This window comes from Liolophura sinensis, chromosome 6, assembly GCF_032854445.1.
Source record: "Liolophura sinensis isolate JHLJ2023 chromosome 6, CUHK_Ljap_v2, whole genome shotgun sequence".
NCBI lineage: Eukaryota > Metazoa > Mollusca > Polyplacophora > Chitonida > Chitonidae > Liolophura > Liolophura sinensis.
In genome coordinates, this window is record NC_088300.1 from 57,697,122 (window position 1) to 57,723,099 (window position 25,978).

At 37.6% G+C, this 25,978-nt stretch overlaps 1 protein-coding gene across 1 annotated transcript; it reads left to right on the forward strand.

Moving 5' to 3' along the window:
• The first annotated feature begins 176 nt into the window (after nt 1–176).
• Nucleotides 177–24,673, forward strand: LOC135469228 (AP-2 complex subunit alpha-2-like). The gene is made up of 24 exons (XM_064747811.1): nt 177–278; nt 3,153–3,237; nt 8,366–8,434; nt 8,645–8,787; nt 9,106–9,299; nt 9,899–10,028; nt 10,701–10,802; nt 11,324–11,432; nt 12,227–12,449; nt 13,262–13,358; nt 13,645–13,782; nt 15,735–15,842; nt 16,485–16,559; nt 16,844–16,941; nt 17,226–17,355; nt 17,733–17,837; nt 18,258–18,455; nt 19,214–19,434; nt 19,928–20,100; nt 20,679–20,802; nt 21,366–21,482; nt 22,032–22,101; nt 23,316–23,450; nt 24,409–24,673. Exons 2-24 carry the CDS (start codon nt 3,174–3,176, stop codon nt 24,484–24,486), a joined length of 2,901 nt encoding a protein of 966 aa, XP_064603881.1. The 5' UTR covers nt 177–278; nt 3,153–3,173; the 3' UTR covers nt 24,487–24,673.
• The last annotated feature ends 1,305 nt before the right edge of the window (nt 24,674–25,978 follow it).

Genomic DNA, 25,978 nt, shown 5'->3' on the forward strand with positions numbered 1-25,978 from the left:
ATCACCTTGGAGATGACGTCACATGGTACGGGCTAAATATTTCTAAAGTGTATAATTCATTCATAAATTTTTGGGTATAATTAAATGATAAATATTTATGGAGTGTCGATCAGAAAATAATTTTTAGAAACATAATTATGGTCACGTGACCAACAAGTGGGTGTCGCTTTGCCGTGCAAATGGCGGATATGTTCGGTGTGGGAAACACCTCCCTGCTTTGAAAGCGCCTCGGAGGTCATTTAAGCAGCTGTTACTCGAGTATTTACTTCTGGAGAAAGGTGAGCAGTTACGCCAAACTTTAACAGATAATATGTGAAGATTAAGAGGGATATTATTTTGCCTTGGTCGTATGCATCCGCACGAACCATTCGCCGGTCTCGTCCATGAAAATCATCTTGATTGAACGCAAGCATAATTTTTATGTCAAATGTATTAGTCAAGTGTCATCTTACAATGCACTCTACATGGCAGTGCTGGCTGTTTTTGCCCCCAACAGTTTTTCTTGCCGTGAAAATGGAACGGCTAGATCTGTCAGAGTGACTTCAGAATGTAGATTCACGAGGAGGGATCAAGGCTATGTTTCAGACATTACTTCATGACGGATACTGGTAGTCACTTTCAGTCGTCTGGTTCTGATACCATAACTTAGTCATACTGTCTTAGTTATGTTCTCTTAGGCACAGGGCTGCTGCGTGTGGAATTTAGACATGAAGATAATAATTTCAAAGCTCTTTGTATATCATGTACTTAACCACTGTCATAATTATGTGCCAATAAAATAAAAGAATGTTACTGTGCATGTAGAGTTACTGTCTTGTAAGTTTCGATCTAAACTATCAGAAATAATGTGTGATGCAATACAGAGAGAGAAATAATTTGAATACAGTTCAAGATTGTCACAATTACACCCCAAAGCATCTACAGCCAATCAAAGGTTTTCTCATTTCTGTGACTCTCCACATGCCCAGAGTATCCCTCCCACTTCAGTGAAATGATCGAAGAGTGAAGCCAAATGGATATGGCTAAATGACATTTGATTCCTTGTGTGCCATATTTCGGCGACTGAACAATTTATGCTAAACATCGCAGTTTCTGGAAAGAAAAATGAAATAATGGCTTCTAGGTGGAATGTGTGTGTCAGTGGGGGAAGAAATGACATGCAAGCTGGTCATGGGAATCCAGTGATTAAGTACTGAAAAGGAGCCGTTTCTTTGAACTCATTATGGCTGATCCGTGATACTGAACTCTGCACACTTTAAGTTACTTTAATGCCCAATGTTCTCAAGGTCACACAGTGACTGTCACACCACTTCCTTCTCACAACTTAGGTTTAAAGCATGCACGCACTTTTAACTTGTTGAATTTAGATGGTACTTTAAGTTTCATGTGGTTTGAACAGCAGTGCATTGAAAATCATTCCATTTCAACAATCATTCACAGATATTTTATGTTACAAGTTCACAAGATGCTGAATCAAGTTGTTTCCCGCTCAAGATGTGTGTGGAATACACAATTTTCGATTTACGTCATGATGAGTGACATCCCACTGCTAAATGATGTTGTCACTTTACACATGGTATGGCTGCTTGTCTGTCTTCTAAGATGGTAGTAATCGTGTTCAGATCAAACTGCTGGTAGAATATTATTTTTGCAATGTGTGACAGCCAAACCCACCAAAGTGCTTTATTCTTACGAAGAATCAGGTCCAGTGTGATCAGTTTTCTATATTCTGTATACCGCCCCATCTTAAATTTGGCAGATTGATAGTGCTGAAAAGGACATCACGTCACTTTGTCTTTGTGTGGAATTTCAAATCCAAATTACAGTATTTTCTCAGTGTAAACGAAACTTTTACTGTATAAACGTATCATAAATATAGTCATTATCATAAACAAGAAAGACCGTTTCATGCAAGTAAATTAACTGGATTAATGTGTTTTATGTGTTAATATTAATAAATTAATACATTCAGTTATATACATGTACATCATTGCAAGAAAAAGGGAATGTCACAGGATAAGAGTTAGGTTTGATAGTTAAAGTTTGCTGAGAAAGTTTATTGAGAGGTTTTTGATACATAGATGCAGTCAGTGTGTATTTTTTTTTGTGTAGGTTGGGTGGGGTGGGGCTGATTTTAAAGATGGTGTGAGAAGAAATCCTTGAAATCCACCCATGTAAATCATAATGAAGAAAGATTCATATATATATCTAAATTTTGAAAGTCAGGAATGAGAATTTCAGCTGATTTCAAGGGAAATTCGGATTTTCATTTGTCTGACCTTTGACCAAAATGTCCAAAACATATCGTTTCGCTAATGGAGGTCAGTCAGTAGAAAATATTTCAGCAAATTTTGAAGGAAAAGATTCTCTTCCCTGCAAGATTCTATATGAATTCTCGTTGACAGAATTGTAAGCAGGCTTTATGAGTTGTACTATTTTTCCCTGCACACGAACACAGGCACACAGAGAGTGAAGAAGTTTAATGAGAGGAAACCATACTTACCTTCCAGTATGTTTGATGAAAAGCTACATCTTAGCCATATTTTATAGACTTTACATGGTCATAGAAAACACCCATATAAATTGTCAGTGGCTGAGATAAAAATAAATGTATATGCAGTGTTAGGTATTTTATCACTCGTTCTTTTAACAAGTTTATGTTACGATAATGGATTTACTACGGATACATGTCTTTCAGAGCTATTGATTATTGGCCTTGGTGTCTCTGCCTATTAACAGTGATTATTGATTTATAAAGTGAACATCTGCCATCTGAAATGTTTGAAATCAAATATTGTACACGTGTTGCATCTAAATCTCAGAATGTGTGGGCTATATTAAATTAGAAGAAAAAAAACATAACCAAGACTGGTACATGAATACATATGGAGTAAAATAAATCTGGTAGAAATATAATAAAGACTAAGTAATCACAAGATTTTGTCTTAAGAAGGAATAAAATTGAACTATGGCAGACCAGAAAACAGTGTATATGTTGCACATAACAAAAATTGGCTACAAACTTAGTTTAGGGAAAAGTGCTATAAATACTTAGTATTAAATACATGAAGATAGAAGTAATGTATGTGTAGATCCATTTCTTGATTCATTGTTAAAGTTGGGCATCATCCCTATCTTTATATCTTCCTCAGGTTGAAACGTAATTAGGCAAGATGCCAGCTGTGAAAGGAGATGGGATGCGTGGTCTGGCTGTCTTCATTTCTGACATCAGAAACTGTAAGTTCAAACTTGGTTTGCTACAGTTGACTCAAGGTACTGCTATAACAACTCCAGTTGTACATAATCATAAACTGAGGCCAGGCTGATGAATGAAACTGTACACGGTTTTACTTAGACTGTGGAAGTGAATTCACTTCTATCAGTGCCAGTAGCTGTTCATTGTGATCTTTGACCCACAGTGTGGGTGGGGTTTTTCTCAGTAACTTGAGTCTACTGGTGAACTCTGCTAGATGCTTCACAACTATGACAGCCTGTAAATTAGGGTTTAAGTGTGTCAGTGCCATAAAGATGTGTATTTCGATAATGCTGGGGGCCTCCGTGGCTCAGTCGGTTAGCGCGCTAGTGCAGCGTAATGACCCAGAAGCCTTTCACCAAAGCGGTCGCTGTGAGTTCAAGTCCAGCTCAGGCTGGCTTCCTCTCCGGCCGTAAGTGGGAAGGTCTCTTAGCAACCTGCGGATGGTCGTGGATTTCCCCCGGGCTGTGCCCAGTTTCCACCCACCATAATGCTGGCCGCCGTCGTATAAGTGAAATATTCTTGAGTACGACGTAAAACACCAATGAAATAAATAAATAAATAAATCAATAATGCTGTCATATGACTTTGTGAACATTAAAACTACAATATTGTTAAAAGGGTTAGTTCATAGGGTAATTTCTGGGGAGTCTTGCCTTGTCTTTATTTCTGCTAATATTCCATGTATCTTAGTGGTGCTCCAAGGACACGTTAATCCATGACCAAGGAGGTCATGTATTAGATTTAATTTTATCGTGTGAAGTGTACGTTTAGCTCTCATGTGGACATTTCACTGTATTATCCAGTGTGCAAAGATACATAGCTGCTACTTAAGATGTAATAATATCATACATGTACCAGCACATGTGCATGTAAGCTTGTTTTGTATTTTGAGCCTGGTGTTTAGTGAGTAAAAAAAGAAATACATGAGTAAACTTTAAAAGAATAAGAAATACAATTACTAGAAGATTAAAAATCTGCAAGCACAGACCTCTGTTATAGCAAAAAATGTACAAATTTCCAAACTGCACACAGTACCTTGCAGGGTTTTCTAAAAGGATAAGTAACAGGCTGCAGAGAGCTGTCTACTGCTGTGTCCTTAGCCGCCTACTTTGGATATTCTTACTATTTAAATCAATAGTAATTGTGACATAATTACTTTCAGTTCAGCCCCCTACTTTTCAGCTTGATCACCTCCTCCAATTCTAAATGAAAATGCTGCCTTGTATTTCTGACCTATCTGTAAATGCTGAAAAAACCAGTCCAGATCACCACCAAATTTAATAGATTGGTCTGTAGCCCAAGGTCATACTGTTCTCACAATTTCATTCAGTTCTGTCCAAAATGTTTACCTTAAAGCTGCAGACAGACGGACAAATAAACCTTGACAAAAGCATAAGTAAAGATCCTGTGGAGAGGTAAAAATAGAAAATATTTTGTGCAGCGTCATTGGGATTGAGCGGTTTAAATCTAGCCCATAAATACGATTTTAGAATTGAAATGTTTGACTGTATTATGTGAACAGAAATTGTAGACTAATTGTAAACAAGGTACAATATTACCATGAAATTGTGTTCTTCAGCCTTGTTAGATACCATCAAACTGTGCTTAAAGGAGTAGTGTCCAGATTTAGCTAGTGGTCCTACTTATAAAGATTAAACAGATAGGGCATTTGAGAAACGTAATAATGACTTTAAAAACAACAGATTTACTGCCCTACCTGATCTCCAGGTGTCCTCCCAGTACAGCTCAGCTTGTGACGTCATAGATGGCCCAACCAAATTTAGCTGGCATAAAAAACCTGGGAATTCCTGTCAAAACAGTGTCATTTTCGACATGGATTCTAACTACACAGAATCAAATATACTACTGTATCAATTTGAACTCATCATGGATGATGTTGAAGTTTCAATTTATAACACTGGCATCTCTGTCCAGACTTCAGATTCTGAGTTTTTAAGACGTTGATTTGATGTTTGTTAGGGTATTTCCGACTGCACTGGTAATACAGGCTGGTAAGCCAGGGGCTGATCTAGCTGAAAAGTCTGGGTACCCATTGGGATATTTATCTATTCTGTCAGGGATTTTGTTTCAGACCTGCATTTCTGTAAGAATTGAGACAAGGACTGCCCAGAGTATCTTGTTCTTCGGTCTGACAAAGTTAACATCAATCTCACATTTATTATATTCGCAAACTGATATTAATTTTCTGCTTACATTTTGATTAATTCTTGTATACTTTATCAAAAATTATGTAGTAAATGTGTCCTGATAAACCAAAATAAAAACATTTTACTGCAGCGTTGATTTAGTTATTACTTTTTTTTTCCAGTACTTGGCAATGAATCGAATCTGCTAGTCTGAAAGGTTTTTTCAGTCCTTCGCTGAATCTGGAGAGATTCACTTTCTATCTGTCTGAGTCTCAGTTAAGTTTAAGGTTTTAGTCGACTGCTGCTCCATAGTAGATAAATGTTTCAAGTCCAGCTAGCTGTATTCCTCGTGTAACTTTCAGATTTATTTATTTATTTATTTGATTGGTGTTTTACGCCGTACTCAAGAATATTGCACTTATACAGTATGCACTTATGCACTTATTCAGTATGCCTGTTGTCACTCTTGTAGCTTTTTAAACACTGAAGTAAATGGCGAAGCTCCGACTATAGCTCATTTACATATATCAGCGAGTAATGTGGGGTATTTACAATTTTCTCAGGGTAGATATACATTTACAGACTTAAAGGTAATAATGAACCTAAGTGGCTGAGTCAGCATGTTGGCACCAATGTGGTCACAGTGATTTAAAGTCTGGACCTTCCTATTTACGAACGGAGAGGAAGCCAGCAGCCTGCGGATGGTCTTTTCTCCAGGGGCTCTGTCTGGTTTCTTCTCATTGTAATGTGCTGGCTACTGTTGTATGGTGAAGTATAGGATAGGAAAATAAATTCTACTGATGGCTTTTGTATCATGATAAACATGGACAGACTGCGTTAGCAGGGTTATATTCATGTAGGTTTCAGAGTTTGGTAAAAAACCAGATTTCCCCATCATATCTGGGTTTTTTTTAAATTCAGTATGCTATGGGCTGGTATGAACTGACCACTAATAGGTATCATGCATATGTGTACATATGGAGTGTTAACCTTGATGCTGATAGCACAGATAGTGATGATTGACCTTTTCTAGCTTATGTACCAGCAGTAGAAATTATGTACATGCACAATGGTATATTGATGTGATTGTTTTGGCACGTGGCAAATGCCAGTGGAATGACTTCGTATAATGTGTCCTGGACCACCTGGCTCATCCTCCATAGGCTGATTTGTATACATAAACATACATGGAGACTGATCTGCTAGCTCCTGGGAGAGGCCGGGGTGCTGACACTGTCAGCGTTTGCCTCACAGCTAGCTAATCTGTTCTCGGACACCAACTGATTTGATGTGCATTTGTAAGCGTGCATTTAGTGCAGGCTGTATGGGGGTGAAGCTACTATGCTTGTAATATATCACACATTTGGCTGGATCATGTGTCTCTGAGCATGGTAGATACACAATTCATAGAGCCTCTTATTGACGGATGTTGTAAAGGTGTAAATAGCACTCTGACTCACAATAACCCTTGGTCTAGGTTATATCTCAAGTTTATTGGATTAACCATGTTAGCAGGCAGTCAGTTTAGACACAAACTGAAGAGTCATGTCTGATAAATCTGTGTGAATATAAAGCTTCTTTCTTGATGAGGTGGATCTTGTAGTAATGCTTTGAAGCTGCAGCAAGTTGCATTGGTGTTGCCTCCAGCAGGGCTAAGTCAGAAATCTGTAGCCCACTGGACTGCTTGTCCTAGGCATCAGAATTATTGATTTCTGTGAGAGTAGGCAGTAACAGTGGAAGTGGAAGTTTTCTGGGGTATCCATGGGCTGTGCAGGCAGGCAGACAAGGAGGCAGCTCTGGAAGAGTCAGCAAGCCACAGGCAAACCTCTCATAAACTGCACATTTGAGTTTACATGTACATGTACTTCCGATAAAGCGCTGATTAGCAACATCAATACTGTGATTACAGCTTTGTGGCTTGACTAACACTAGCCACTTGAAAGCTCAGTAATTACATGCCTTGTCTGGAAGTATTGCTCCTCAGTTGAATCAATATAGAATATACATGGAAATGTCATAATATTTGAAGAAACTTTCACATTAAATAACCATTTGAAAAATAACCTTGCTTCTAATAAAACTTTGATTTACATTTTAATTTTGTGTCCTATCTGATTCCTTGATAATAGGCTGTGTAGCTGTCGTTACTTTCAAGTAATTATGAGTAAATTTGTACATGTATGTATGTTAAGAATGCATTAGGGTAGATTAAGTTGTAAAATAAATGTGATGAAATATTAGTTTGGGGTTGAATCATACACATTTCCAGTATTTTATTTGATTGGTGTTTTACGCCGTACTCAAGAATATTTCACTTATACGACGGCGGCCAGCATTATGGTGGGTTGAAACCCACGACCATCCGCAGGCTGCTGGCTGGCCTTCCCACTTACTGCCGGAGAGGAAGCCAGCATGAGCTGGACTTGAACTCACAGCGACACATTTCCAGTAGGATATCATTCTACATTCTGAACAAGCAGAAGATCTTTCTAACATATACTGATGTCTCATTATGAGGCAGTAATATGCAACTTATTCAGTGGGAAAATTTCAGGGCCTTTATGGTATTAACGGTTTTGAGTTCTTTGTATTATTAAACAGAGCAAGTATCAATAGCAGTTACATGTAAGGTTGACAGTTTGGAGCATCACCATGGAATGGTCAGTGTGAATGAATGATTATAGCTTTATGCCACATTGGCAGTTTTTCAGCCATATCGAGGGAAGAGCTCGCTTCTCACTGTGATGAATGTGTCTTATACATGTATATGTATTCACTGACTGTGCTGACATGTCTAGATCTGGGAACTGATTTGATACACTGTAACTAGAATAGGAAGTTGTCAAGTGGACTCTTAGCTGAATACGGATCATATGACCCTTCTAATGTATTGTTACAAATGCAGCAGCAGAAAAGAAAAATGTGGTACATGCAAAGACTTAATTAAAACTTCTCTTTTTAGGCAAAAGTAAAGAGGCTGAAATCAAGAGGATAAACAAAGAGTTGGCAAACATAAGATCCAAGTTTAAAGGTATGTGTATTAAAGGTATTTAAGTATTATTGTCGAGTCATCAGTCTTTCAATAAATTCAAAAGGGTATATGTGATGTGGATATTTCACGCTGTAAAAAACTTAAAAATAAATCTGTATGGATGGTAAGTTTCATTTAGTTTCTTATTGAAAATAATTCTCTGTGTGATTTAATTGACTTTACAAATCAAATTAAAATTTTTCTGACCAGGTGATAAGACACTTGATGGCTATCAAAAGAAGAAGTATGTGTGTAAGCTCCTGTTCATCTTCCTCCTGGGACACGACATTGACTTTGGTCATATGGAAGCTGTCAACTTGCTCAGCTCTAACAAGTACACGGAGAAGCAAATCGTAAGAGATTTGTGGTTATGTTACAAATCATAAATCAACTCGGAAGCAGAATATGCTCAAATGAAATTGTAGTTTTTTTTTTTGTAAAACATGTACATACTCTGTATTGTGAATTTGTGGATAAAGCTATATTTGTTGCAACTTGGCTTATCAAAATTTCCTCGAAATACATTCTTGAATCTATAAAGGGGTTAAGCTTTATTTCTCTCAGATTATTTTATATGTATTAGTCCCCAGTTTGATACCTGAAAAACCAAGCTGCCAAAACTAAGCGCTTTAAAACAGTAGGTGTATTGAGGTATATCACTTTTTTTCCAGGGCTACCTGTTCATATCTGTACTTGTGGGAGCCAGCAGTGACCTGATGAAGCTGGTGATACAGTGTATTAAGAATGACCTGGTCAGTCGTAACCCAGTTCACGTTAACCTGGCCTTACAGTGTGTGGCTAACATTGGCAGTCATGAGATGGCAGATGGACTGGGACTGGAAATCCCCAAACTGCTCGTCTCTGGGTAAAACTTTCTATAACTCATGTATCTCAGACTTGGCCTTGGACAGAAAATTTGTAGATTCCACTTCTGTCACTCTTCATGAGGTCTTGGTGTGAATAAGTGGTTGACTAAGCTTATGTGGCTATTTGTGCAGTCTAACTTTCGATGAAGATCGCATCTTCCAGCAGTATGTTGAGCATATCTATGTCAAAGAACAGATCAGTAACTTGCCTAAAATCTGGTTTTACTCTTTATTTTCTCCACCCTTAAAACGGTGGGGAAAGCAAACAAAAACTTGTCCCTCGCACTTACCTTTGATGTATGGACCTCTAAAATCTTTCTGTGGCTCACTTGTTCAGAGTTTGAAGAAGGATTCAATTTAAAATATAATGAAGATATATATTTAGTGAAGAATTTTTTTGCTTGATTTGTGTATATATTAATGGGACGGAGTAATACAGACTTATCCAGGTACGGTCCAGAGGATAAAAAAAGAGTACTGCCGTTCTGTGAAAGTGTCCTGTCTGGTTTAAGTATGAATTCATTAATCTACAATTTGCATTTTATACTTAGCAAAGAGTGGAAGGGTCATGGTTTTGATTTTTTTTTTTGTACGATAGGGATACGATAGATGCAGTGAAGCAGAGTTCTGCGCTGACACTTTTACGACTACTGCGCACCTCACCTGATATACTGCCTATGGGCGAGTGGACATCAAGGGTGATACACCTCCTCAATGACCAACACTTGGTGAGTTCAGCTATCTGGCAATTTCAAATTCTTTCCAATTACAAAACAGCAAATAAGCTCTAAAATGAAACATAACTGTTTCAGCTTTGTTGTTTTTCATATTATTGGCTTGAATACTGAATATTCACTATTACTGTTGAACAGTTACCATTAAGGAATCCTAGAACTGGCAAATCCAGCAGAAAAAGGGGTATATTAAATAGTTCAATAATAGTACTTCCTAGACCCTCATCAACAAATCAGAATAAAATGTCTATTATTTTGTCTTCACCCTCCTCATCAACAAATCTGTCTTAACCCTCATTGTCAACAAATCTTGTCTTCACCTTCATTGTCAACAAATCTGTCTTAACCCTCATCGTCAACAAATCTATCTTCACCCTCCTCATCAACAGATCTTTCTTAACCCTCCTTGTCAACAAATCTGTCTTCACCCTCCTCATCAACAAATCTGTCTTCACTCTATTCATCAACAAATCTGTCTTAACCGTCCTCGTCAACAACTCTGTGTTAACTCTCCTTGTCAACAGATCTATCTTAACCCTTATTAACAAATCTGTGTTCACCCTGATGAAGTGGACCTGCAAAATGTAATTATTGTGAAATTGACATTGATTTTGTGTATCACATGGTTGGCTTTGTGTTTAAGAGAGTGTGTATGTGATGTTTCAGGGCGTGGTGACCTCAGCAGCCAGTCTAATTGAAAGTCTGGTGAAGAAGAACCCAGAAGAGTACAAGGGCTGTGTGTCACTGGCTGTATCCAGACTCAGTAGGGTAAAGTTGGCCTTGACATGTTCAAGGTTTTGAACTCATTTTCCAAGCAACTCAACACTATTGATAGTGACAAACATGAATACGTGTCTAATAAATGAATAATTCTTGTGTCCAGTAAAGTGTTATAATCATTGATTTAGTGGACAACTTGCAGTTTTTGTTAAGCAAAATAAACCCTCTAATATGTTATTACCGAAAATTTCACAACTACACAAAGGAAAATTGTAAGGGAAGAGGATAGGCACTCCTTCAAATTTAAAACTGAGTTGTGATTGTAATTCAGCGCTTACTTGTGTTGTTATTTTTCATGACTAAGTTTTTATGACTCCTCTATTAAGGTGTATTCATCCTTTTTTGGTCATCTCCAGATAAGAGCACCAATAGATTTTTTGATATGAATTGGAAAGCTTCTGGGCAAATTGTTGAGTGATTTATTTGCTTTTTGATATCGCACACTTTGTGCTTAGTTACTCATTTGATTTGATTTGATTTAAAATTTCTGACAATTTGATTATTTTCAGATTGTGACATCCTCATACACAGACCTGCAGGACTACACTTATTACTTTGTTCCTGCTCCCTGGCTTTCTGTCAAGTTGCTCAGGCTCTTACAAAACTACCCTCCTCCAGGTATGGAGTTTTTGTCATCTGTATTGAGAGTAACTGATGTCAGTTTGGTTGCCATACAGTAAATTGTCACGCCAGTTATTTGAACTCGTTAAATTAGAATAACCATTCATAAGTTAGAACTGGCCGTAAGTGGGAATATCTGTCATCAACCTGCGGATGGGCGTGGGTTTCTTTTGGCTTTGCCTGGTTTTCTCCCACCATAATGCTGACCACTGTCGTATAAGTGAAATATTCTTGAGTACGGCGTAAAACACCAGTCAAATAAATAAATAAGTTAGAATATGTTAGCGAAAACTTTGGAACAGATTTATGCCTGTATTCGGAGTAACATGATGTCAATTTAGCTGCCACACAGTAAATTGTCGCGCCAGTTATTTGAACTCACTAAATTAGAATAACCATTCATAAGTTAGAACGGGCCGTAAGTGGGAAGGTCTGTCAGCAACCTGCGGATGGTTGTGGGTTTCTCTGGGCTGTGCCCGGTTTCGTGCCACCATAATGCTGACAGCTGTTGTATAAGTGAAATATTCTTGAGTACGGCGTAAAACACCAGTCAAATAAATAAGTTAGAATGTTTTTGTGGGGGGGGGGGGGTGCTAATTCTAGCGATTGTTTTAATGTAACCATAGGGATACAAGCTTTGAGTCTTGACAATAAAATTTTCGGTTTTCTTTGATGTAATTATTAGAATGTGATGCTCATGCACCTGTCTTCGTACATGTAACAAAAACAACTGATGTCTTCATATGGCTGCAATTCAAGGGCTCTAAATAAATTACCAATTTTTCCAACAGAGGACCCAGCAGTGCGTGCTAGGCTCACGGAATGTCTAGAAACAATCCTGAACAAGGCTCAAGAGCCACCCAAATCAAAGAAAGTCCAGCATTCCAATGCTAAAAACGCTGTACTGTTTGAAGCTATCAACCTTATCATTCACATGGACAGTGATCCAAACCTTCTAGTCAGAGCATGCAATCAGTTGGGACAGTTCTTACAACACAGAGAAACCAATCTTAGGTGAGTTGTGGCAGTTACCTTCTGTGCTACACAAACAGTTGTGTGTTGTGGCATAGCTCCGTACTCCTTACAAGCACATGCGTTGCTCCCTATGTTCGCTTAACATCACTGCCACTACAAGCAAATTTTGTACAGAAATCTTGAACAACGCTGAGGTCAGAAGGGTCACTGTGATGAGACAGGAAGTGAACTCCCTCTTTGAACCTTTATTTCTAATAATACTTTATACAGGTGCATTCTCTTTACCCAAAGTATGTACAGCATGATTCTACACAAGACTGTAAACAGTTTTATTTATGAAAGCTGTTGTTAAATAGTTACACGGGAGGACAAGCAGTGAGGCTAAGCCTAAACAAGCAGATGGGCTCCAAAGTTTAAACTTGTCTAGTGGTGACAGTGGTGTAAGGCGAGCGCAGAGAGTGGCACATGTGCTGTAAGGAGTATGGCATAGCTCTTTTCTTACAGGTTTTGGAATTTCAGTAATTATATTATTATGTGAGGCTTTTGCCAGAAAAAAAAATGTGAGGTCCATATAGCTGTCTGTAACCCCATTGTGCCCGTGCAATAAGTATTTCAAATATTATCTAATTTTGAAAAAAAAATTGTGTGCTGATTAATTTTGTGGCTGACAACCTCAAAACCCAGTTTCTTCATCTGTACATTTTTGCGCTTTAACATGGGATATAAATTGTCTAAATTGACATATTTTCATTGATGTATAAAAGAAATGTCAAAATCCTTGGCACCAGTTCTTCATAGTGCGAGTAAGTATTGAGTTACTGTTAATTGTTATTGTAATTTCTACACTTCAGGTATTTGGCACTAGAGAGCATGTGCTTATTGGCGACATCGGAATTCTCACATGAAGCTGTGAAAAAACACCAGGAAACAGTTATTACAGCTCTGAAGGTAATGTATACTATGTTTTATGTACATGTACAAGTTCTTGCACAGTGCATGTGTAGGAAGTTTTCCTTTTGTATAGACTGGAGGTTTTCCTGTTGGGCTGTTAACTAAACAAGAAGGCATAGGACGTTAACTGTCAGTGAGAGAATGGGTAAATGAATGAAATTGACATGGAAAGTTACATGCTTATTATTAATATTTTATCTAGACAATGCACAGTTGAGCCTTTTGAAACTTATCAATGAAATATAAAGTACTCATTAAGTTATACTCTGTGTGTTTTCTGCAGACGGAGCGTGATGTGAGCGTTCGTCAGAGAGCAGTGGACTTGCTGTATGCCATGTGTGACCGGACAAATGCTGAGGAGATTGTGGGAGAAATGCTGGAATATTTGGAGTCAGCAGATTACTCAATTCGAGAAGAAATGGTAAGTACATGTATACCTGTGTCAGTTTGTGGTGATCACTTTTATAGGAAGCACATTTTATCACTTGTAGCAAGATTGTATTAGGCGAAAATTAAAGCAACATATTTTTGATGTTATGCAACCGATCCTTCAAAAAGACAACAACTGAAATTCTTTTTTCATGCTTTTACAGATGCCAAATTTTTTTTAATGCCTTTTAATGGTTTTTTTTTTTCACCAATCATTTGAAATGTCACCTTGTTTACAAGTAACAGTCGCTCTTTCAAGAAATAAAATTTTTTCTCCTGCTGTTGAGTCAAGCCAGCCTTGTAGCCTTTCAGCGGGTATATCATATCCGATATCCGTAGATCGAGATACCTGTTTTTTCCCCCCTATGCATTTAGATACCAGTAAAATAGCGTTTCCATATTTTTTGGGAGAGGTATACAATAATGAATAGATGACCAATGTCCTTGTGTTTCCATAGGGAGTGGAGATTTCAGATTAATTACTCATTTTGTGAGATAATTATTGTAAAATGTTCAAGGGAATCTTGTAAACATCACAGCTGTCAGCGTTTTGTGTCGGCAAAATACAGCATTCTCTGTGATCCAATTCTTTTCGCCACAGTATGCCTTAAAAACACACTTAATTTCACAAAATTGAATTTGTGAGAATTGTGTGGATCTGGTTATAACCGGCATGAAATGTTTACAGACACTGACAAAACATGGACACAGGCCTATACCTCCAAGGACAAGCCCCTCAAACTATAGCTGAGCTTCTGCCTGTAGTCCAGTTACGTAGATGCCTCAGTTTATTATTTTTGGTTTAAATTCATTTAGACATGGACTGGTATGATCACGGTGACAGATTAAGACGTTACTACATCATAACTCCTGTTATAACATGATCAAAACAGAGATTTTCATTTTAAACCTACATTATCAAAGAATCCTCTACATAGCTCCTTTGATACTTGCATCCACCACTGTGTTAATCCCATTGCACACCTATCAGAGGCCCTCACATGAGCTCCTTCTGTTGGCATGGGGAAAATATCTTTTTTGGGAGATCCCAAAATTTAAAAAAAAACGGTTAGCTAGGTGTGGGGGTAGCTTTTCTCTGTCAAAACTGTATGGATGGGAGTATGTAGCAGGGAATGTATTGGTATAATTTCCTGAACTGTCATTGATGTCACCAGGGCCAGATGCTTGGGTGGGTACAAACTGTATCTGCTTACTGATACATTGTTGTGAAGTGGAAACAATTGTAGTGACAATAGAAAGGGCATTGTAGATGCAGGAAAGTCCATATACAAAGGCAAAGCTGATATGTTCCATCCTTTACCCTTCATGCAACATAACAGAATTTTGGTCTCCTCTTCCCCATTTCATTCTTCATGTGAATGAAGAATCCCCTAAATCTGACAAAGTTTAATTAAAATTAGGAAATTTGGGAAAATGGAAATTTATCAGTATAGACTTTATTTTTCTAGATCATGCGGTTCCACTTGACTTCATCTAAAGAATCAGCTGTACAGGAGTTTGGTTATATTTTCACATGCTCTTGACTTAAATTGTGCTGTAGTGCTCATACACATGTTTAACAAGTGGTTAGTCATTAGTTTTATTATAAAGATCAAAGAATATTTTGAGAATTGCCAAATATTGAGTGACATAATTGACTACTGCATTCTGATGAATGTTGAGGAACTTTAACTGTGATCAACCATTTGAACAGGATTCTACAATTATTCTTTCTGTTTTCTGATGGAAAATAAAAACAACCTACCTACTAAACAATATTTTGGTTTTGATCCTACATTCAAGAATTTTTCTGGATTTATTTTCGCCAATGAGGAATTGTGAAGCACTACTAAATAGCATGTGTCTGTTATTAAGGAACTGATAAATCTTAGATTATGCTGTTACATTACCTGAATAATAATTTATTCGCTGTTGTATTAAAAGGTGTTGAAGGTAGCAATCCTAGCTGAGAAGTATGCTGTGGACTACACCTGGTATGTGGATGTCATTCTGAACTTGATTCGGATAGCTGGAGACTATGTCAGTGAGGAGGTGAGAACAACCAACTAGTACACACCAGAGAGGATTGCCTTGTCTGTGCCAGGTTTATTTATTTGACTGATACATAACCCCACCATATTCTAGAATTTTCACTTACACTATGGTTGTCAGCTTTCTGGGTGGTGAAATGAGAGGGCCCAGAGTAAACCACCGACCTTTGACATGTTAGTGACAAATTTTCCTACATGTGACGTACAGGTATGCACATTATTTTGGGGGAAAGCTAGTGGTAAAAACAAGTGTTAGACAGTTTGAATGTGAGTGTTGTCAACTGTTCGTTTTTCTGTAGCCAAGGCTCTACAATTAAGTGGCAAATCTGCCAGTATGAGGGTAACCAAATCTCAGTGAATTGTATATGCGTCATAGTACATATGAGTACATATAACTGTTCAGTTTAGGGGAGTAATGTAATGCCTTGGTTTTTCTTAATTTTAACATGTATGTAGTATATGAACTAAATTAAGTAGTTTTTCTGAATAGTCAAAGGCTAGACTCATTAAGCACACTGTATTATAATGCCTGTGACCATTGTTGTAAAGTTTAAAGTGGTCACTTTTAATCAAAGTGACTCCCTAAAAGTATGTATTACTGCCCCCTTTACATACTGATAATTGATACTTCCATTCTTGTCAGGTATGGTACAGGGTGATCCAGATTGTCATCAACCGAGACGATGTCCAGGGTTATGCTGCCAAGACTGTGTTTGAGGTTTGTTACCCAGGAACTTGTAACACCAAGCCTTAAGGAAACAAAGTATTACAGAAACTTTTCACTGTTCAGTAATTCTCCTTTCTTCCTTTGTGCTTTCTTATTAATGCATTAGGAGTTCACCTCACCCCACCAAAAAAAAAACCTCTTTCTCATTACAAGATGATTACATCTACAACTGCAACACATTTCCAATAAACTTCATTTATACATGGCATGTATGATTGTGTATGGTATATTAGTTTATGATACAGTATCATTTTTATTTTGTACCTTGCCTCCAGGCTCTTCAAGCTCCAGCCTGTCATGAGAACATGGTGAAAGTGGGCGGGTACATCTTGGGGGAGTTTGGTAACCTCATAGCAGGAGACCCCAGGTCAAGGTGAGCTGTCAAGCTAAGGAGATGTATTCTTACTTTAAAGTCCCAAAAATGTGTTTATATATTATAGTCCACAAGAGTTGGGTTATTGCTGGACAGAGTGTACTTGGCAGGTTTAATCCCAGTCTGGGACGAGGGATGCATTGAACTCTCTCCAGGCTCCAGCCTAGGGTGCAGTAAGCAAATGCACTAGTGTGACTGTTCAATAAGTAATAAGTTTATGTTGGCTGATCATCTTTTTTTATCTTGTTGTCAGCACTGTTTACATCATCCATTCTATCTTGCAGCCCAGCAGTGCAGTTTCAGCTTCTGAACTCCAAGTTTCACCTGTGTGGACCATCAACTAGAGGCCAACTCTTGTCAACCTATATTAAGTTTATCAATCTTTTCCCAGAGATCAAACAACAAATACAGGAAGTAAGTTATCCTTTTTGCCCATCAAGTTGAGCACATTCATCTTTATTTGTTCAATATGCTCCAGTGGTTTGAGATATTATGGCTTAGATAGATCCACTGAAATACAAGCAGAATTTGGGGCAGTTTATTTATTTGTATGTAAATAGCATACAGTTTCAGTCTTTGTTTTTCCGAAAAATGTAAATGATAACGTTTAGTCAATAATATCTTGACGTCCTGGTCTTTTTGTCAGTAGCAGAAACTATTACATACTAGCATCTACTGCAATCATTTTTGACCCTGGTAGCTAGACCTGCAGGTCGTAAGGTCACATTGTGCATCCATCGAGTTCGCCTTCTTGTCATGAAGCTAACCCTGTCTATGGTGTCTGCTTACAGCAAGTGTTCCGCAGTGACAACCAGCTGAGGAACTCTGATGTGGAGTTACAGCAGAGAGCTATAGAGTATCTCCAACTCAGTACTGTGGCCTCAGCAGATGTCCTGGTAAGCTGTGTGTGACCATTAGGAACAGAAACTGCCTGTTAATGTGCCTACAGCACAGTTCAATTTGTCATGTAGACTAGTAGTAGCTCATAATAGCATGACAAGCTAACTTATGGATAAACAAATTGATCCAATTTCTCCACATATCTATAAGTGGGTTTTGTCTCGTTATTGTGATTTGCATTTGACATTTAATTGTCACTTAAAAAGGCCATTGAGATGATGTGGGTGGTTGGTAATTGAAATGTATAATTGTGATTTTACTTTAGATAAACACCTTAGTAAAATCAGAACAGTTTTGTTGAGAGGAAAAGATTTTGCCCACCTTTCTGAGATTCTTGCAGTTTCAAGTTTCGTAATTGAACTTGTTAACAATTCACATGTTAACAAGTTCAATTTTAACACTGATAACAATTACAGGCGACTGTCCTAGAAGAAATGCCCCCATTCCCTGAACGAGAATCCTCGATCCTGGCCAAACTGAAGAAGAAAAAACCAACAGGAGTAACAGAGAATGTGGAGCCTAAAGAGCACCGGATGCCAGCGACTCAGATCAACAATTCTGTGGATCAAACCACGCCCACCAGCATTCCTCCAGCTGTCAGTATTGGAGACAAGGTCAGTCTCTCTGCAGTTCAGCATACATTCATAACTGATGCTTCAGAAAAGCTTTTCTGATTCTTTTGTGATTCCATCCACATAATTCCAACAGTTTTGATAGGGGAGATAGGATCGGCAGACATGGATTACTTGAGTAAATTCAGTATAGAATTGACACTTCTAACCAAACATTTTTAGATTTCTGTGAGATTGTTTGAATCCAGCTTGCATTTGCTTGACCGTGACGTTATGTCTGCATGTTTATACATGTAAGTCTCCAGTGAGATGTTCTACCAATAAAACTGACTGCCATCACATAAACCAGTCCACAGCGTGGCATAATGTATTAGTCAAACAGACTTTGCCTGTAAACGTGACTGCCATCACATAAACCAGTCCACAGCATGGCATAATGTATTAGTCAAACTGACTCTGCCTGTAAATGTGACTGCCATCACAATAAACCAGTCCAAAACATGGCATAATGTATTAGTCAAACTGACTCTGCCTGTAAATGTGACTGCCATCACATAAACCAGTCCAAAACATGGCATAATGTATTAGTCAAACTGACTCTGCCTGTAAATGTGACTGCCATCACATAAACCAGTCTGCAGTATGGCATAATGTATTAGTTAAACAGACTCTGCCTGTAAGTATGATTTAATTAATTGGTGTTTTATGTCATACTCCAGGATATTTCACTTATACGACAGCAGGCAGCATTATGTATTAGATAGATTAAAAACTGACAGCAAACAATGCATGTGTTGCAGCCTGTGTCCTCGCCTAGCAGCAGTGGATCTGCTGACCTGCTGGGACTCGGGTCACCACCCCAAACAGCGGCACCCTCAGGGGGTGCGGCTAGCGGACTGTTGGTGGATGTGTTTGAGGGTCTAGCAGGTGGGGGTGGCAGTGGTGGCAGTGCAGCAGCCAGTAACTCAGTACCTGTGGAATCAAATGGTCTTAATGTCACATCAGACGACAACTTTAGCAGGTGAGAGCTGGTAGCCTCTAGTACATTCGTGTCCATGCTTAAGCAGTCAAATTCTCCTGTGTTTTTGGTCTGATCCAATGCATGGGGGATATTCTTCAGTAATAATCTTTACTATAGTAGGGGCTGAAGACTGAAGATATTATTTGCCAAAATTCAACTTTATTTGAATGTGCCTGACTCAAAATCTGATGTTATGAGTGCCGGACATCCATTGATCATTTTTTGCCATGGGGTGGTATATAGAATATATAAAAATAATTAAACAGGATTAGAGAAATATTCTAAATTACGTTTTTGGATGACTATTGCAAAATTAATACAGCTATGTTAAAATATACTGACGTTGCTCTGTGCCATAAAGTGGAACATTTTGCAATGGTATATCACTTTCTCATCTTAAATGACGTAGCTCTGCGATTTAGAAAAGTAAAGCCTTAGAAGAACTGAACTTTGTGATTGTGTTTCAGAGAAATATATATTTCATTCTTTTCAGATTTGTTTGTAAGAACAATGGTGTTGTGTTTGAGAATGACCTGCTGCAGATAGGAATCAAGTCTGAATACCTACAGAATCTGGCCAGGATAGGGGTTTTCTTTGGCAACAAGACCTCATTCCAGTTTACAGCCTTTTCCTGTGATTTGTCATTACCAGGAAAACTCTGTAACAGTATCCTTGTGAACGATATGTATTACATGTAACGGTTGAATAAATAAATACATAAATAATTAAATAAAGAAGCATTCTTGAAGTCTACATGCTCAGTACTGATTTGAGCAGCTAGAATAATAGCTATGTCCTAAGCAGAACCAAAAACAAGGCATAATTTTGTGGATAACTTTAAACCTAACATGATCTGTAACTTATGGGTAAGCCCATAACAAGTTTTGGATACACTGAGTTGATAGGGGGGGAAATGTGTGGAAAACTCTTGAGATGGACTGACAGTGAGGTGTCTTTCTTCATCCCCCACCCCCAGTCCCTTTTCAGGTAGGGGACTGATAACAAAGCATATTTGGAGGTGGAAGATCTAGGCAATCTCTTTCAGACTCTCTCTTCTATCCTTCATCCATATATCTCGCATCTTTATTTAATTGAAATGAGATGTTTTTCACACAGGCTGAAAATGCCATTTAAATGAGAATGAAGAAGGCTTGTCAACTAAGATAATTGCAACATGTTACTAATTGCAGTACATGTATTAGTTTTTGCACATGGTGTGGTTAGTCCTCCTTAATGGTTAAAAGGTGTAATCTGTCATCCCAAGCCTGTGGACACTGTTATTGAAGGAGGAGCTCAAGTTCAACAACTCATCAATATAGAGTGTACAGAGGTCTTTGAAGAGCAACCACTGCTTAATGTGAAATTCTTGTAAGTAATCATTTTGTGTGGGGTGATGTTGCTCAAGTATTTATACCCAAGGTGTGTAGTTAGTAGCCTGCTGTGCCCGGTCTCATCCTCTCAGTGGCTGTTTTGGTCTGCAGTAAATTTGTTGTAAATTTATAAATCTGGCTTAGAAGAGATTACCTTGTCTTAGGACTTCATAGATACCAAAATTCCTCAACCTTTTCGCATATGAAAAAGCAACTTTCAGTGCAATTTAGACACATTTTCAATTGATTTTGGAGAAAAAACTACATTGGTTGGATTGGCCAGTTCAGGGCTTTACAGAAAAATATATTGCTATCAGCCAACACAGAATGGGCTTTCAGAATATGCTTGAATAAAAACTTTGCGAACATGCTAAAAGGTTTAAGAATTACAGTATGTGCTAAAAAAGAATAAACCAGTTCTAAGATGACAGAAATGGTCTTGATATTGTGTTGAATTAGTATATATACACACATGTATTGAACAATTGAAGATCTCATTTTCTTATCACTTCTTCAGATAGTTCTATCACTTTTAATTATATTTCCATTGTTTGGTTTCAGATATAGTGGAGCCCAACAAAAAATTTCTGTAAAACTTCCCTGTCTAATCAACAAATTTATTGAGCCAATTGAGATGAATGAGAATCAGTTCTTCTCACGATGGAAAGCTTTAAGTGTGTAAGTATCTAAAAAGTTCAGCTATTACTATTAAACACCATTAAATGTCTCTTGTATTAAAGATAAGTAGATTATCAGTTGAACTAAGGATTTTTCTGCAGTTATAATCCGTTTCAGATCATACCAAGTAATGATACTCTTTTCTATAGTAATTATTCTCCAGGTAAAGATTAAAGGCTAAAACACACCCATGAATAATTTTATTGCAAAAAACCTTTCTGACATATCCATTGTTCATTCATATGATTTGCTTCACTTTGTATATATCTGAAAAACCATTCGACCAGAATTGTAGTTTTATTGGCCTCAAAAAAACAAAAAAACAGATGCAATTAGTCAAGACAAAGTTGTAGAAAATCAAGTCGTTGATAACTTCAAATTTTGTGCCTTGAAATATTATCATGTCAAAAGTTCCCTTTATGCTTTAAGACGTTTTGTTGGAATGTTTTTTATCTCCTTCCACAAATCTTGGAGTCCAGCATCCTTTACAAGTGTGATCTTGTATTGTTATAATCTGGACTCTTTTTTTTTTTTCGCTCTGTTTAACAGTCCAGCTCAAGAATGTCAGAAAATCTTCAAGGCTAAATTTGGAATGGAAACTGAACAGAGCAAAGCTAAAGTAAGTTGACTTTGTAATTGATTGTAAAAATATGTTAAGCTGCTTGTACAAAGGGTTTGTCTGGTGATAGTGATATTTTGAAGTTACAATTGCGATCTTAGGTAAAGTGTACTAGTGAATCACTATTTCTCATGTTCATTTTCAAAAGAGTTATACACACAGTATATGTACACACACCTAATGACCCTTTGTACCCATATGACTGAAACATTGTTAAATACAATGTTAAAACCTCATTCATTTGTTTATTCAAAAGAGTTCTACATCATAATGATTGAGCAACTAATAACAATGAGTTAGGGAAAAATTTTCAACAACTTTTTGAGACAATTAAACTGCATGTCTTTGCAAATTGTGTGGAAAATTACCATGTATTAGTCAACTTATGGGAAGTAAATATTTACAACAGGGTCTTGCAAATTTTAATTTTGAACTGCAAGTTATGATGATCGTAGCTTACAGTCCCTTCAATCAAAAGGGTTTCCATTGTAAGTCAGACCAGCCTACTTGTACGATTTTGGCGTATTTTGTACTCCAAACATGTAGAAAATATGACCATACGCCAAAGAAGTATAAAATACTCTTAGACGCCATGCACGGAAGAAATTATGATCCAAAGTCTGCTTTCGTTTTTTATTTTTATACAAGTCCATTTTTAGTATCAGATCCATTATTTTAGTATTCACATTACAGCGATTACAGCCCAAAAAATCATAAAAAAAAAAAAAGGTTGATCACAGAAAATAAATACAACATATCAAAGATTGTATACCAGCTAAACATTTTTTTCCTCATAATGACCCAAACCAACGCACCAAACATGTCTTTTGTTCCCCCCTGGGGCACCTTAACCTTTTTTGGAAATTCCTGACATCTGTATTTTAGCCATAGTGACACAGCTAAAGGTTACCGTAATTAAAACTTTTGTGCATTGGTCTTTTTATTTGAAGTAATTTTTAGAAGGGTTAAAAATATATGCCTGAGTGTTTATATAAAACATAAGTGATTGTACACATTACATTCACTAGGGGTAGGCATGTGTGGGTTATAATTGTGATCATAATGATTTACAATCAAGTTATGTTTATGATCCCTTCATGCAAGTGACCCAAGTCCTATAACCGTAAGAAATAATCTGTTTACCCAGAGACTTTAAGCCCTTTCACTACTGAATTTCTAATGAAGTATCCGTTTATTTTCCCCCTTCTGAGCAGATTCTAGGATTCGGAATGAGTGCATTGGAAGGGATTGATCCCAACCCCAACAACTTTGTGTCAGCTGGAATTCTTCATATGCGCAATCAACAAGTGGGCTGTCTCTTGAGATTGGAGCCAAATATCCCTGCTCAGGTACCTGTCAGAATACAATCTGTTGCTCTGTACAAGCCTGAGTACCATCAGATTAGTGACATTTTCTTGAGTATGGCTTGTGACACCAACCAAATGAATAAATGAACATGTTTATTGGCTGGAGACTGCTTGCCTTGAACCATTTTATGCTACACGTGGTTTACAAGTTTCCCCTGTTTCTTCCACCCTTCAGCATGATACTTCAGTACTAGAACTGGAGATCGTCATTGGTACTGTCCTTTTACATTGCAACACAAGTGTGATATGGAAGTGAGCTTAGCTGTTTACGATAATTTGGAAAGATTGCCAGTCAGCCTGATCAGAAGAGTTCTGCATTTTCCTGTCATGATTTGTTTATCAGTGCCAGCAAGACCAGCCTTTCCAAATCAATGTAATGCCTTGAGCAAAGTGAATTAGTGGCGAAGAAAATGTTGAAGGATGTTGCCTTAAGGGTGACATCATTTCAGTATAATATGTATAAATTGGGCCGAAGTTGTTCATTCCGCATAGAATGATTTTCCAACAGGTTGAAAGAGAACTGCATGACTCACTGATTTTTTGCAAAATTAAAACAGAAATAGATCTATTATATAAGAGCTGGCCTTAATTGCATCAGTGGTGTTCAAATTCAAATATGCATCCCATTGATTCTCTTATTACTACATGTATGGGGGTCTCCGTGGCTTAGTTGGTTAGCGCGCTTGCGCAGCGTAATGACCCAGAAACCTCTCATCAATGCGGTCGCTATGAGTTCAAGTCCAGCTCATGCTGGCTTCCTCTCTGTGCGTATGTGGGAAGGCCTGTCCGCAACCTGCGAATGGTGATGGTTTTTAATGCTGGCTGCCGTGGTATAAGTGAAATATTCTTGAGTATGACATAAAACACCAATCAAACAAATAAATAAATAAATACTACAAGTATGTGTTCCACATTTGACCAAATTTTCTTAATTCTGCAGATGTACAGACTTACGATACGAACCAACAAGGAAGACCTGTCTAGGATTCTGTGTGAATTACTGGCCACTCAGTTCTGATGTGGACCCCACCCCCAGTTCTGACAGTATTTAGCAAGCTCACATTGCCCTGGGGAAAAGCTGATCCTGCATGCAGGCATTGTGAAGCTACAGGCCTTAGAACTGACACACGTCAATCATGAAGAAATCTGGAGCTGTCTACCTTAGTAACTCTGATTAGTTGGGGATAGAGATGATGGTAGAGATGGAGAGAGGGAGGGAGAGGGTGGGGGAGGATGGTAATTAAGGAGGGTAAAGCTGTGGTATAGTAGAAACCCGTTTGATTTACTGCTTGTGTTAAGGTATACTGTACATACTGTATTTTGTACATATAGTCTTTTAAGCTGGTTGACCTTCAGGCAGCCAGTAAACATATTCTGTTTTTGGGGATTACTCACATAATGACACTTTATATATACAGCTATAGGAAAAAGAATTTTGTGTTTGATCTTGTTGATCATGCAGCATTATGTTCTGTACAGTGAAAAGGGTTATATAGAGATTACTTTTTTGTGTTATTGTCTAGATCAGATATGATACAAGTATATATCACTTGAATGATATCAAAAGCCTAAACAATCTGTTGTGATTCCTGTGTGAATAGTGAAGGTAGTTATGGAGAAGAAGAGCAGATGATAAAAAATCAGGTAGATCTTTTAATGTAGGCAACAGAACATATTGGGAAAGCTCATCAAACACATGTTAGACTACACATATAACTGTAACCTTTGTCTACTGTGTTCAGGTGTCAACACATCCCGTACAATGCAAAGGGGAGATAACCATATGATCCCTTAACGGGTTGGGAAATTGAGTGATGGCATATGATAGCACATTTTTATTATTACTTCATCTTATGGTTTTGGTAACAAATTTAATAGTATCACCAAACATTACATCATAAACACTTTCTGTTACTATTCCAAATGTCATTCGTTATAATGAGAATAGACATCATATCATTTTGTGTACAATGTCTTCATGTCGCCTCCATTACTTTTCCTTTGTTCATTTTTCGGTTTTCATTGTTTATTGATTTCACCTGAAGATGGCTATCAAACATAATTGACTATAACCTCACAACACACTGTCAAAACGATGAATGCTGGTATTTTGTCTGCATCTGTAACACTTGATTCTGTTCAGTACAAGGAAATAGCAGTAATTATCAGCACAGACAATTAGAGTATTTGAATAGCTCTTCAAGAGGTGGAGATAAAGGGAGATAATGACGTGGTGTAAATGACAGGTGAAGGCCTCAGAAAGTAAGGGATATTATCAGATTAGAGACTACACCAAGTAGCATTTGTGGTAAGCTTGACTATAGACACTGCTTGTTCAGCCTTACCACTGTGGAGTCCATGGCCGTGTTTACAGGTGTAGATAGCTATAAATACACCTACATGGATAACAGTCCTCTTCCGTGTGTTGAGAAATATATCTACAGGTAGAAACAGGAAATGAGCTGGAGGTAACCCCAGGTGACATAATACTAGCTTATACTCATCAAGGC

Coding starts and splice junctions, on each gene's coding strand:
- LOC135469228 (XM_064747811.1), top strand. CDS start 3,174: ATGCCAGCTGTGAAAGGAGATGGGATGCGTGGTCTGGCTGTCTTCATT. Junction 9,300..9,898: donor CCCAAACTGCTCGTCTCTGG/GTAAAACTTTCT, acceptor TTTGTACGATAG/GGATACGATAGATGCAGTGA. Junction 11,433..12,226: donor ACAAAACTACCCTCCTCCAG/GTATGGAGTTTT, acceptor TTTTTCCAACAG/AGGACCCAGCAGTGCGTGCT.